At 41.3% G+C, this 14,168-nt stretch overlaps 1 protein-coding gene across 3 annotated transcripts in view; it reads left to right on the top strand.

Annotated features, from left to right (window-relative positions):
• ANO7 (anoctamin 7) overlaps positions 1–14,168 on the top strand; it is a 54,493-nt gene that overhangs the window by 7,561 nt on the left and 32,764 nt on the right. For 2 of the 3 annotated variants that reach the window (XR_011559217.1, XM_070753227.1), the window contains exons 3-9: positions 665–728; positions 2,278–2,432; positions 6,094–6,201; positions 8,075–8,214; positions 9,795–9,852; positions 10,593–10,703; positions 13,244–13,409. Coding sequence is in view for 2 of the 3 variants with exons in the window: in XM_070753227.1 (XP_070609328.1) it covers positions 665–728; positions 2,278–2,432; positions 6,094–6,201; positions 8,075–8,214; positions 9,795–9,852; positions 10,593–10,703; positions 13,244–13,409 (802 nt within the window). In the remaining variant the exon portion in view is untranslated. Of the gene's footprint in view, positions 1–494; positions 562–664; positions 729–2,277; positions 2,433–6,093; positions 6,202–8,074; positions 8,215–9,794; positions 9,853–10,592; positions 10,704–13,243; positions 13,410–14,168 lie in introns of those variants that run through there. The other variant, XM_070753228.1, reaches the window with a different exon arrangement.

The raw sequence follows: 14,168 nt of genomic DNA, 5'->3' as shown, positions 1-14,168 counted from the left end.
TACATACATACATACATATATATATATACATACATACATAGTCATATATACAGTAAAAGTAACTTATTATCTGTCCTTTCATTTTACTTTAAATAGGAAAATTAAAATCAGCATGTGATGACTACTTCTGTGGCTATTGCAATAGAATATGATGGTAGGATACTTTCACAGCTTAGGGAAGAAATCCCAGAAGGCAATAACAAACCAGTTTTCTACCATTACCATAAAAGTTGCTATTAAAAGGGCCAAATTTATTAAATCATCTAAGCTAAGTTCAAATCAAAAGAGGCTTTTCTAATCCTTCAGTTATATTGTTCCTTGCCTCATAATGTTGAGAAACAATTCCATTTTTTTTTCACAACAGAGGAAACATCTGAGCTGTAGAAAAGGAGCTTGAGACTAACTGGTTGCCCAACCCTCTGTAATATACCTGTGTAATGCTTCTGCAGAAGAAAATACTCAGGGATAGAGTAATAAACCTACCACATATTCTCACAGAGAGGATCTTGCTGCTGCAAAATGCTTTCAGACTTAGAAGAGAACAACCTACTGATCTGCAGAGTAATAATTTCAGTCTAATTTCCTTTTAGGTTCAGTTCAACTGGAGTGGGAAATCTGAGCCAACCTGCTTTTCCATTGATTGTTGATTTTTTTCCCCCCCTAGGAGAATAAGGGCTGCCTTGTAAACAGCGGTGCAAACTTCTTCAGTGATGAAAAGACCAGGATAGGTAAGTTAAGAAATAGCTCATATCAATATTTCCTTTCAGCAGATGACTGAGTACTTGTTTTCTTTTCGCCCCTTTCCATTTATCTGAAGTCAGTTGTCTTGTAGCTAGTGGTCAAATGTCTAGTTCCTAAATCTATCATTTGTCCTGTTCGTGCAGAAATGTTGATTTATGTTCAATTTGGCCAGGGGAACGTTTTTAAAAATGTGCTTGGAAACTGGATTTATATAGAATTATCTCTGCATCCAAAAGGTTTAATGAAAAGTGTAGGTCCAAAGCAGACATTGTAAAGAAATGTAAGATCTCAAATTCCATATTTTATTTGAAATACACATTAAAGTGATGAGTTTAACAGGTGGGATTAATCCTTTTCCAATCAACTGATTCTACTTGAAAAGTCCTCTCTACCTTAGTCACTTGTCAGTATTTTTTCCTCCAGGCAAAATATCTTTCCTCTTCAATATTTTTCCTCCTTTCATATTCAATCACCTTCTGGGTAAAATATAATTTATAGGGAATGGCATTTTCAGTGGAAAATAATGTAATGAAAATGGACCTGTATATGCTGCTTGTGTCCAATTATCTCACCCAATATAAAGCATTGTGGCCCACAGGACCTCAGTAGAAACTGCTTCTTATTTTCTGGGAACTTTTTAAAAACTAGGACTAGAAAGTTTGTCTACAGTTGGATCTGATCTCAGACTCTTGAAGTTCTTTTTAAAAAAATAATTTTTATTAAATTGATTTAAAAATAACATATAAGAAAATAAACAGATACAAAAACAAAACAACAACAACAAGATCAACAATATCAACAATAACAACAATAAATAAGTAACGGAAAATATATCATTAATATCCTCTTGTGAGGAGGGAAAATACAATCTCTTCTAATATCAAATTATTTTCTGGTGAAGAAAGAACAGACAGTCGGTATTCACTATTATTTCTTTTGGTTATCAATGTCTTGTTTGTTATTGTTATTTTCTTAGCCGCCTTCTATACACTCTTTATTACTTAATTCAATTTCATAGAGATTTTGTTTTCACTAAACAACTGTATATATATCATATCTAATCTATTGTATCAAAAAAAACAACCCACATACATTAGAACTCTTGAAGTTCTAATGTATTTCCAGTACAGGAAAGAGATTAGAAGAATTCATTTTTTTAACATTTCATTCCTTCAATATTTACAGCTATAGTATTCAGACATACATAAGTATAATGCCCTATTCTATCAAAACATTTGTCATGTGAACTACAACGTATTTTGGGAGTCCCATTCCTTTCCTCTTGTACTTTTCCTTAAGAGTTAAATTATTGTTGCTGCAGTTTTTCTGCCTGGCCAACAAAAACAGACACTTTTTAAAAAAAGATATTTCATGAGGAACTTAACTATCTTGAGGTTTGCTTTTGTTGATTCCATATAATTCTCCATTTTTACAATGCATCTCAGAGTATGAAGGTATCTGATTATCGTTTAACTTTTTTTTACTCCTGAAAAATGGCTAATGGAATATTTCTGCTGTCGATGTGTTTTGCCACAGACTTTGTCCTTGTGTGGGAATCAGATGTCCAGAATTCAGAGGGCCAAAAAGAAGAGACTCCAAAATCCAAACAAAAGAGTTCAAATGAAATTCACAAAGAATGGCGGGATAAATTTCTGCATGAGCTCCACACGAAGGGGATCAGAATTGAAAAGGCATGCAAAAAAAAAGTAGCTTGCTGGCAACAGAGTGGTGGGAGGGAGGGAGGAAAGTTGACAGGGGAGCGAACCAGTCTTCACTTTAAACTTTTATTGTATCATCCTCAATTTTATTGGTCTCACCTTTTTTCAGAAAAGAAAGGAAAGTAATTTGGGCCTACCATAAGACATTTTAAAACCCTCCTGTTCGGTATTGTAAACAGCTTTAATTCCTCACAAGGCTAAATATGAATATGCTCAAAAAGAAATTCCTATAATAGCTAGCTGAAACTACAACATATATATTTTCACCTTGGCCAAATAAATTCACTTTATAGGTAGTCCTTGAATTATAACCATTCTATTAGTGATCGAAGTTACAAAGGCACTGAAAAAAGTGAGTTATGGCTGTTTTTCACACTTATGACCTTTGCGGCACCTCAAGGTCATGTAATAAAAATTCAGACGCTTGGCAATTTATCATATTTATGATTGTTACAGTGCCCCGAGGTCATATGATCACATTTTGATCTTTCTGGCAAGCAAAATCAATGGGGAAGCCAGAATCACTTAACAAAGAGTAGAACAGCTTGTCTTCAGAAGTAGTGATGGGTGAACCCAATGGTGTTCGGGTTCAGCAAGTTCGGACGAACTTTATGCAAAATTCAGCTGAACCCGAACTGAACCCAAACCCAAACCTGAACAGGGAATCCCACCAAGAGATTCCGGGGGCAGAGCTTTGACATCACATATACCGGCAGGTTGCTAAGGACGTCAAGGTGATCACTTCCTGGATTCCATGGAATCCAGGAAGTGATCATCTTGGCGTCCTTAGCAGCCTGCCGGTGACGTCAAAGCTCCGAACGCTGAACATGACCCCAAACTTTGCCCGAAGTTTCAAAAAATTTCAGGTTCGTGTTCGGCATACCGAACACCGTAAAATTCTTTATGGACTCGAATTGTGCAGGTTCGGTTCACCCATCACTATTCAGAAGTTATGGGTGCTCCATCACTGGAGATTTTAAAGAAGAAAATGGACAATAATTTGTCTGAAACGGTATAGGGCATCTTCTTGTGTGCCAAAAATGAGAGTGTGCACACACGCACCCCCCACGTGTGCAACACTGTGCATGTGTGCATCACTGCACATCCCCCCTATTGGGCTGTTTTTCACCCTCTGGCTTCCCTGAAGCCTCCAAAGTTCAAAAAACAGCCTAATGGGCAAACCGGAAGTCTGCTTTTCCAAGCTTCCGGTTTGCCTGTTCAGCTATTTTTTGCACTCCAGAGTCTGGGGAGGGCGAAAACAGCCTTCCTCAAGGACAAAAATCAGCTGGCCAGTTTGCATATGTGCACTGAAGCTGACATGGGGCAACGCTTCACATTCCCTCAGATATGGCTCCATGTGCCACCTATGGCACGCATGCCCTAGATTCACCCTCACGGGTCTAGGGTTGCTTGCTTCAGCATAGGGTTGAACTGAAGACCTCCAAGGTCACTTCCAATTCTGTTTTTCTGTTAAATGCTATTTTATATGCTATTTTGAATGCTCCAATTACAAACATTTATCTTTAATAATCTGGGGCTGTTAATGTTTCCGATATCAGAACTACGGTATTTGAATTGGGCTGACAAAGAGAATTATTTCAGTCCAATAGAGCTGTTAGTAATAATTGCGGTCAGGTAGGGCTAATAGTATAAGCAGTCTGGTTCAGACAAAATGCTGTTATTTTTATTTTATTTTATTTTCAAATACACAATAATACGCAATGAAGGTTATAGAGGATATAGTAGAGGAGATATAGGAGGGACTATAGGACAGGGGACGGAAGGCACTCTAGTGTGTTTATGTATGCTCCTTACTGACCTCTTAGGAATCTGGAGAGGTCAACCATGGATAGTCTAAGGGTAAAATGTTGGGGGTTAGGAGATGATACTACTAATGAGTTCCACACTTCGACAACCCGATTACTAAAGTCGTATTTTTTACAGTCAAGTTTGGAGCGGTTAATATTAAGCTTGATTCTGCTGTGTGCTCTTGTGTTGTTGTGGTTGAAGCTGAAGTAGTCTTTGACAGGCAGGACATTGCAGCATATGATCTTGTGGGCAATACTTAGATCGTGTTTAAGGCGTTGTAGTTCTAAGCTTTCAAGACCCAGGATTGTAAGTCTAGTTTCGTAGGGTATTCTGTTACGGGTAGAGGAGTGAAAGGCTCTTCTGGTGAATTATCTTTGGTCATTTTCGAGGGTGTTAATGTCAGAAATGTGGTATCTTAAATTTATTTTGCTCATGAATTGTTTTGGGAAATAAATATTTGCCTCTCCAGCTCATCTGTTTGGAACCCATATCGCATCTCAGACATTAACATCCTTGAAAATGTCCAAAGATACTTCATCAGAAGAACCCTTCACTCCTCCACTTAAAATAGAATTCCCTACGAGACTAGACTTTCAATCCTGGGTCTAAAAAGTTTAGAACTAAGACGCCTTAAACAAGATCTAAGTATTGCCCACAAGATGATATGCTGCAACGTCCTGCCTGTCGGCGACTACTTCAGCTTCAACCACAACAACACAAGAGCAACAACAGATTTAAACTTCATATTAACCGCTCCAAACTTGACTGTAAAAAATATGACTTCAGTAACCGAGTTGTCAAAGCGTGGAACTCATTACCAGACTCCATAGTGTCATCCCCAAACCCCCAACAATTTACCCTTAGATTATCTATGGTTGACCTATCCAGGTTCCTAAGAGGTCAGTAAGGGGCGAGTACAAGTGCACTAGAGTGCCTTCCGTCCTCTGTTCTATTGCTCTCCTATATCTCCTATACCTTTCTTCTATTCCTATATCTCTTCTTCTATTCTTTCATTGATATGTTCTATTCCTATAACTTCTCTTCTTTTCTTTCTTAGATATATTTTACTATGAGTATCTCCTCTATAACCTTCATCATGTATTTTACTATGTGTACAGTATATAGATATATACCCACTAAAACCCTCATTGTGTATTGGACAAAATAAATGAATGAATGAATGAAGGAAGGAAGGAAGGAAGGAAGGAAGGAAGGAAGGAAGGAAGGAAGGAAGGAAGGAATACATACATACCCTGTTTCCCCGATAGTAAGACACCCCCGATTGTAAGACTTATCAGGGGTTTCAGGTGGGTCGGCTAATATAAGCCGTACCCTGAAAGTAAGACATATGTCTTACTTTCGGGGAAACACGGGGGTATTGCCGCCTCCCTCTCATCTAGCTGGACCTGGAGAGCGAGAAGGCGGCGAGGGCGAGGAAGGCGCTTGGGAGCGGCGCGGCGGGGAAAGCAGCGGGGGTGGGGGCCGGCTCCCTCCCTCCTTCCTTCCTTCCCAGCTGGCTGCGCACTCCGGGCCTCGCCGGCCGGCCGGCTCCCTCCCCGTCTATCTATGTCTTTTTCTGACTCCAGCGCGCACCGTTTTTTCCAATATAAGACATACCCCGAAAGTAAGACATAGTGGGGCTTTTGGGGATAAAAAGAAAGTAAGACACTGTCTTACTTTCGGGGAAACACGGTACATACATACATACATACATACATACATACATACATACAAACATACATACATACATACATACATTTTTCCAAGGGAATCTAAAGTACCAAATGTTGATGTAGCTGAGTGACTCTTATGATTTCTTTTGCAGCATGCAGCCCAACATACAAAGAATATGGTCCACTTTATATTGCTGAATGCTCCCTGGAGTGTGCTCTGTTATTACGCCGAGGACCTTAGGCTGAGAGTCCCCTTACAGGTGAGAATGCTGTGGAACCTAATACCCATAGATCAAACTTTGCTGCCAGCTAAAATAATTTAGTATAGTCTGATCTCAAGAAAAAAGAAGTTGGGGGATTTAGTTGTTTGTTAGTTATATTGCATTAGATTGCAGTTGATCAGAAGGAAGTTGCTTATATAAACATTACTTCATAAAAGCCCTATCTTCATGTGGAAACTATGAGTTGACTGTATGGCAGTCCATATTTTTCTTTAATCTTTCCGTATCTTTCTTTGGTGAACAGTGATTTTTATTCATAGAAACACAGAAACATAGAAGATTGACGGCAGAAAAAAACTCATGATCCATCTAGTCTGCCTTTATACTATTTCCTGTATTTTATCTTAGGATGGATATATGTTTATCCCAGGCGTGTTTAAATTCAGTTACTGTGGATTTACCAACCACGTCTGCTGAAAGTTTGTTCCAAGCATCTATTACTCTTTCAGTAAAGTAATATTTTCACAGGTATCAACAGGTATATACCAGAGATGCCTTCACATGCTATTCCTTCAATATAATATCTACCATCTCTCTCTCTTCCCCCCCTCACACACACTCACATACACACACACAGAAAAAGAGAGGGGGGAGGGAGGAAGGGGGAAGGAGAGAGATAGAGATAGAGAGGCTTCTGTTGTGAGTGGTCCACATCCAGCTTAGCTGGTCACAGATTTTGAGGACCGGGAGATGGAGGAATACTGGCCCCCCAGGCCAGTGTTCTTGCTATCTGAGTCTGAGAGTGAGACTGAAGGAGAATTGGAGACTGGGGAACCAACAGAGACTGTAGAAACAACCTCTCTCTCAGTTAGGGCATTGCCTGAGTCAGAGGAAGATGTGCACTTTGAGGACCCTCTCTTAGATGCGAGGGTCAGAAGGATGAGAGCCAGACATGAATATCTCTATAGAAGGGGGTCTAGGCATTGAATATCTCTATGGGACATTTGGCCACCCCTGGCAGTATATAAGACAGACTGATGGGAAAAGGGGGCGTGGAAAGACAACATTCGTAAGCTAAAAGACTTTCCTAATCCTCTTGATCCTTGATTCTGGCTTTTGTTTTGAGCTGAAAAATGTCTTTGGACTGCCGTGAGTAAATTTGTCAAAGAAGTAACATCAGACCGGCAGATTTATGGCCTTCTGGCTAGCGTCCGAAATTTCCCATTATCTATCACTAATGATAAACTGCAGCCAGCCCCACATTTCAATGATTTAACTATTATACTACAGAACTGTGTTTGAAAAAAATATACTTTGCTATGCTAGCTTTTGATTCTCCGTGTGAATTGGGTCATTATTCTTAGTAATTGATCTGGACAGACAGAACAGATTCAACAAATAATGAAAATCTGAAAATTGAAGGAAACAAAGCATAGAAAGAAACAAATTCTCTTGTCCCTTTTCTGCCTCTCTATATCTTTACTCCATTTCTCCTCATCACTCTTTTAATTTTTCCAGTAATATTTTTATTACTAAATACATTTCTTTTGATAAAATGGGAAATGAATGTTGTATTGGTACAAATAGCTTTTCTCCAATCTGTAATGCCTACCTTCTATGATTCATGTGCTGTACTTTTCTGTGTGTGAGTGTAAAAATAGATTATATATTTTTAAAAATTGTGATGGAGTAAAGGGAGTTTTATCAGAAACTCTCCCTTTTATATATGTTATGATTTTGCTCAAGAATTTAATAATTTAACTTCCAATCTCTCTATCTCTCTCTGTCTCTCTCTCCTTCCCTCCTTCCTCCCCCTCTTCCCTCCTCTCCCCCCCCCTCTCTCTCTCTCTGTGATGTAAACTACTGATAAAGGTTCCTCTTGTTTAGAATATTTCTTTTTATTGTATCTTAGGCTATGCCCACTGAACCTGAAATCAATTGGTCCCACAGGATTCTGATGAAACTGGGCATCCCTAATTTACTCTATGATGAGGTTCCTGACATCCCCTTGGATAACTACACCTGTCATTTTAAAGCAAACAAGTTACCCTGGTAAGATTTTGGTATGAGTTTTTTCATCAATCTTTCATCTTTTCCAACTACAGTGATCCCCCGCTTATTGCGTCCCCAACCATTGCGAACAGGGTACTTCGCTATTTTTCAACCCGGAAGTCAAAAATACCATCTACGCATGCGTGCCGGGCACGCATGCGTAGATGGCAGCGGCTTCCCTGGGTCTTCCCCCTCTTGCTGGCGTCAGCGAGGAGTTTCCCCACCGCCCACGCAAACTCCTCGCTGCCGCCCGCCCTTCGCCCGCCCACGCCGTTCATTCTCGCCGCTTTTGAGCTGAGTCCGGGAGCGAATTCGCTCCCGGACTCAGCTCAAAAGCGCCGATAGCAAGCGGCAAGGAACGGCTTGTCTCGGCGCTTTCGAGCTGAGTCCGGTCAGCTCGAAAGCGCCGAGACAAGCCGTTCCTTGCCGCTTGCTATCGGCGGTTTTGAGCTGAGTCCAGAAGCGAATTCGCTTCCGGACTCAGCTCAAAACTGCCGATAGCAAGCGGCAAGGAACGGCTTGTCTCGGCGCTTTCGAGCTGAGTCCGGTCAGCTCGAAAGCGCCGAGACAAGCCGTTCCTTGCCGCTTGCTATCGGCGGTTTTGAGCTGAGTCCGGAAGCGAATTCGCTCCCGGACTCAGCTCGAAAGCGCCGAGAGCCAGCGCCCCCCGGACCCCCAACCCGGGTTTGGGGGGCTGCTAGGAAGCCCTCCATGCCGGCGGCAAACAGCCGCCCCGCCCCCAATCTTCGGCTCCTCGCTAGCGCTGTGGGAGTAAAAACGCCATCTGCACATGCGCAGATGGTGTTTTTACTTCCGCAGCACTACTTCGCGAAAACCCGCTCGTTGCGGGGGGTCCTGGAACGGAACCCTCGCAACGAGCGGGGGTCTACTGTATACTGATTTTTCCTAGATTACAGTTATTATCCCCTACTTCATTATAATCATAATTAATTATAATGAATAGAACAGAACAGAACAGAATAACAGAGTTGGAAGGGACCTTGGTGGTCTTCTTTTTTTAAATAAAGCTAGTAAGTGAGTACAGTGTTCCCTTAATTTTCACGGGGGATGCGTTCCGAGACTGCCCACGAAAATCGAATTTCCATGAAGTAGAGATACGGAAGTAAATACACCAATTTTGGCTATGGACAATATCACAAGCCATATCTTAACACTTTAAACCCTTAAATTACCATTTCCCATTCCTTTAACAATCATTTACTCACCATTATTACTCGTACTCACCATTGAATAAGACACTTAGTGATCCTGATATTTATAAACATAATTAATTATTAACAATAATTTTTTTTTGTTATTTATTTGCAAAAATTATTAGTTTGGCGATGGCGTATGATGTCATCGGGCATGAAAAACCGTGGTATAGAAAAAAACCTGCAAAGTATTTTTTAATTAATATTTTTTGAAAAACCGTGGTATAGGCTATTCGCGAAGTTCGAACCTGCGAAAATTGAGGGAACATTGTAAATGGAAATGATAGCTAGGATATCACAGTCTCTCTTTTATATAGCTTGTGTTTTATGTCTGGTAATTTATCAATTATTTTTCCCCCAACCCAGGTTCCGTGGAAGTGATAACCATGAGACTTTCTTCACTACTACACAACGGCATAGAATAGTAAGCTTGGAGTGAAACAAATGCAGGGTAACATGGGTATACAGCAGGGGTCCCCAAACGTTTTACACAGGGGGCCAGTTCATTGTCTCTCAGACTGTTGGAGGGTCGGACTATAAAAAAAAACTACGAACAAATCCCTATGCACACTGCACATACTTTATTTTTAAGTAAAAAACAAAATGGGAACGTACTATTTAGAGGGGGAGGAGAAGTCTGAAATTCATATATGTTTATGTTTTGTTTTTAATTTTCTTTTGTTAACATATGATTGTAGGTTTTCTTGGCTTATAGAAGGATGTATAAAGAAAGAAGGAAGCACTTTGGCATAATGGTTAATAAGTTAGAAATATAATTGGTGTACTTTTTAAAGGAACATTAAGGAATGAATTTAATTAAAAGAAAATGAATGTAACTGGATGACAAAATTAGAAAAAAAACTTTTGCAACTTTTTTGATGATTGATATTAGTTACTAACAAAATACCGCATTTTATTCATAGAAAATTAGATGGAATACTGTGTTGTGTCACTCACCCGCGGGCGGGATAAATGGCCTCAGTGGGCCGCATGCGGCCCATGGGCCACAGTTTGGAGACTGCTGGTATACAGTATATGTAGCCAATCATAGTGCTGCATGTTAATGTTAAGTATAATTGATGTGTAATGTGAGTGATGTTGCTGCTAGCTGTGGAAATCAAAGTACTGTATAGTTTTCTTTAATTCTTCTTTGCTTTTCTTCAGCTGTATGAGATCCTGTCCACTACACCCTATGGCAAGCCAAACACAGGACAGGTTGGAATAGAAAGGTTGCTGAATGAGGAAGTCTTCACAGCTGCATTCCCACTACATGACGTAAGTTTGCAAGCAATCCTCTCTCAGACAGGAGACAGCACCTGTATTGAAGATGGCTTTTTAGAAGTTTGCCATAAGTTGGCATCTTGTTAATTTCCAGACTAACATAATAGTTTAAGTGTTAGTGACTTTGGATAGTTATATATGTTCAGTTTAATGAGACAAAGTCTATCGGCGCTAAAGAGTAATGGCAAATATTTTGAGCTCGGTGTATCAAACCCCACCAGACTTGAAATAGTGAAATTAGACAATTTACAACTACGTCGCTTCCAAACTGATGTAACCATAGTTCACAAAATCATATGCCAAAATGTCCTTCCTGTTAATGACTACTTCACCTTCAACCGCAACAACACACAAGCACGTAATAGACTCAAACTAAATTTAAACCGCTCCAAACTAGACTGCAGAAAATGCGACTTCAGCAATAGAGTGATCAATGCCTGGAATTCACTACTCTGTTGTTTCTTCCCCAAAATCTTTAACCTCAGATTGTCTACAGTTGACCTCTCCCCTTTTCTAAGAGGTCTGTAAGGGGCGTGCATAAGCACACCATTGTGCCTACCGTCCCTGTCCTACTGTCTTCTTTTATTATTACTTTCTATGTTATGTTTATATAAACTACTATCCTATACTTGATTGATAGATAAGCAAACACATTTAATTGATTCTGCTGGTATCCCCCTTCCCCAACAAAAGAGAAACAAGTCTCTATCCCTACTCCTCCCAATCTAGGCCACACTAAACACCGACACTAAGCAACAGCCCCACGCCTGGGCCTGAAGTAGAGGCCGGATCCTTACTTCAGCCCTACCACTATCCTTGCCATTCCAAAAGGCCGCCTTGCACTATTCCCCAATGTGCTTGAGCTTTGGGGAAGGTGCAATGGCTCCACAGCCTGCCATTCCCCAGGATCTGCCTCATGACGCTTACCTTCAGGCAGAATTCTCTTTCTATTGACATGTCCCTGTGGCCTATCCAAGGGTGCCCTATTTCCCACAAGGCCTTTGTTCTTGAAGCAACTTCAGGGAAACGTCTTCTGCGACCTCTGCGGCCTCTGAACAAGTAATGGGCATCCAAAATTTTTACTGCCACACTCTGGTTGTGGCTTATTTTGTGGGTGTGGCTTGATGGTCATGTGAGTGGGTAGGAGTGGCTTGCCGGCCATGTCTCCAGGTGGGAGTGGCTTGAATGATCATCATCGTGCAAGTGAACAGTTAAATCCTCAACTTAAAAGCTCACTGGTGTCGCTCTCTAGGGTGACCATTTGCTTTGCATTTCCCATGCTCTCCTTCCTGGGTTGCCCCCTGCCTCAGGCTGGGTAGCTAGGCAAATGGGTGCCGATCAGCTGTTGAGAAAACAGGGGGAGGAAATGGGCCCCCTGCAACTCCTGCCGGTGCTGGTATCCCTGCCGCTTTCCAAGGAGGAGGAGGGTGGGAGGGAGGGGGGTTAGCTAGAGCTGGGCACACAGCTTCATTTCCGCTGGGGGAACTGTGTTCTACCCCGACATGCCTGCTGCCCACCCCTGCTCTGAACACCATACAAAAGCACACCCTCTTATTGCGTGATACTTGGAGGCTGTGGAGGCCACTTGATTTCTGGAAGATCTGGAGGCAGCACAAAAACACATCCCACTCTAGCACAGCCCTTGCAGCTTTCAAAAATTGCACAAAAGCATGGTGCACTCTCACACATTTTTTGAAGCTTCCAGAGAACACATGATTGACTGTGGCAGAGCAGAACCACAACTTCCAAAAATTGCATACCCATCATGGGGTGTGCTTTTGAGAATACAGTGATACCTCGTCTTACAAATGCCTCATCATACAAACTTTTCAAGACACAAACCTGGGGTTTAAGATTTTTTTGCCTCTTCTTACAAACTATTTTCACCTTACAAACCCACCGCCACTGCTGGGATGCCCCGCCTCTGGACTTCCATTGCCAGTGAAGCGCCCGTTTTTGCGCTGCTGGGATTCCCCTGAGGCTCCCCTCCATGGGAAACCCCACCTCCGGACTTCTGTGTTTTTGTGATGCTGCAGAGGAATCCCAGCAGTGCAAAAACGGGTGCTTCGCTGGCAACGGAAGTCCGAAGGTTGGGTCTCCCATGGAGGAGAGCTTCAGGGGAATTCCCAGCAGCACAAAAACAGGTGCTTTGGCTGGCAAAAGGGGTGAATTTTGGGCTTGCACGCATTAATCGCTTTTCCCTTGATTCCTATGGGAAACATTGTTTCATCTTACAAACTTTTCACCTTAAGAACCTCATCCCGTAACCAATTAATTTTGTAAGACAAGATATCACTGTAGTTATTTGTGAAGTTTTGGTAAGTGTTGACATGTAAATAAAGGCATCACCTTTATTTTAAAACGTTAACAATAGAGGTTTAAAAAGTATAACTATATCTGCATAAATATTATATGATATCTAATTATCATTATAGTTTTAATAATGGCTGTTAGTATTAATTATTGCATTTCATAAAGTATTTACAACTATACAAATTTGTATTTTATGTGAATAATATCACTTTCTGCCAAAGGGCCCATACAAGATGCCATCAGAAGAAGAGGACACTAATCTACTTAATCAGAGGCAGATTCTTTTCCATTATTGGGCCCGGTGGAGTAAGTGGAGGAAATATCAGCCTTTGTATCATATCCGTAGGTACTTTGGAGAGAAGATTGCTCTCTACTTTGCCTGGCTTGGTGAGTACGTACTCTTTCAATGGATCCCCAGCTTCCTGACTTTTGAAATAATGTGGATGCTCTACTTCTTTTCCCCCTGTGGATAAGTTTACTGGGGGGAAAAGGTTATTTTAAAAACTAGTAACCTTCAGTAATAAGCAAAACATTGGGATATATCAACACATAGAAAGTATATGGCCTTGCAATCATCATTTCTTCTTAAGAAATCATGTAAATTAAAGTTGTTTATAATTAAGCCTGAATGCTGAAATCCTCATTAAAGGTTAGAGTTATCTTAGAGTTACTGTATACCAGTGATGGCAAACCTTTCTTTCCTTGGGTACCAAAAGCATGTGTGCATGTGCTATCGCACATGTGTGAGTGCCCACATTCATAATTCAATGCCTGGGGACAGCAGAATTGGCCTCCCCTGCCCCTCTGCCCCTGGAGGCTTCTCTGGAGGCCTGAAACTGTCCATTTTGCAACCTTTGGTGGACCCTTTTCACCCTTTCCAGGGTCCAGAGGCTTCTCTGGAGCCTAAGGAGGATAAAAATGCCATCCCTCCCGGAGACTCTCCAGAAGCCAAAAATGGCCACCCAGAGCCTCCGGGCGAGCTGAAAATTAACTGGCTGCCATGCACATGCATATTGGAGCTGAGCTAGGACAATGGCTCATGTGCCAGCAGATATGGCTCTGCGTGCCATCTGTGACACCCGTACCATAGGTTTGCCATCACTGCTGTATACCATCAGGTAGGATATACAGTATTTCCTATCTATC

Source organism: Erythrolamprus reginae, chromosome 5 (genome assembly GCF_031021105.1).
Source record: "Erythrolamprus reginae isolate rEryReg1 chromosome 5, rEryReg1.hap1, whole genome shotgun sequence".
Taxonomy (NCBI): domain Eukaryota; kingdom Metazoa; phylum Chordata; class Lepidosauria; order Squamata; family Dipsadidae; genus Erythrolamprus; species Erythrolamprus reginae.
The sequence above is the reverse complement of the archived record's forward strand: the minus strand, read 5'-3'. Positions and strand labels throughout refer to the sequence as shown.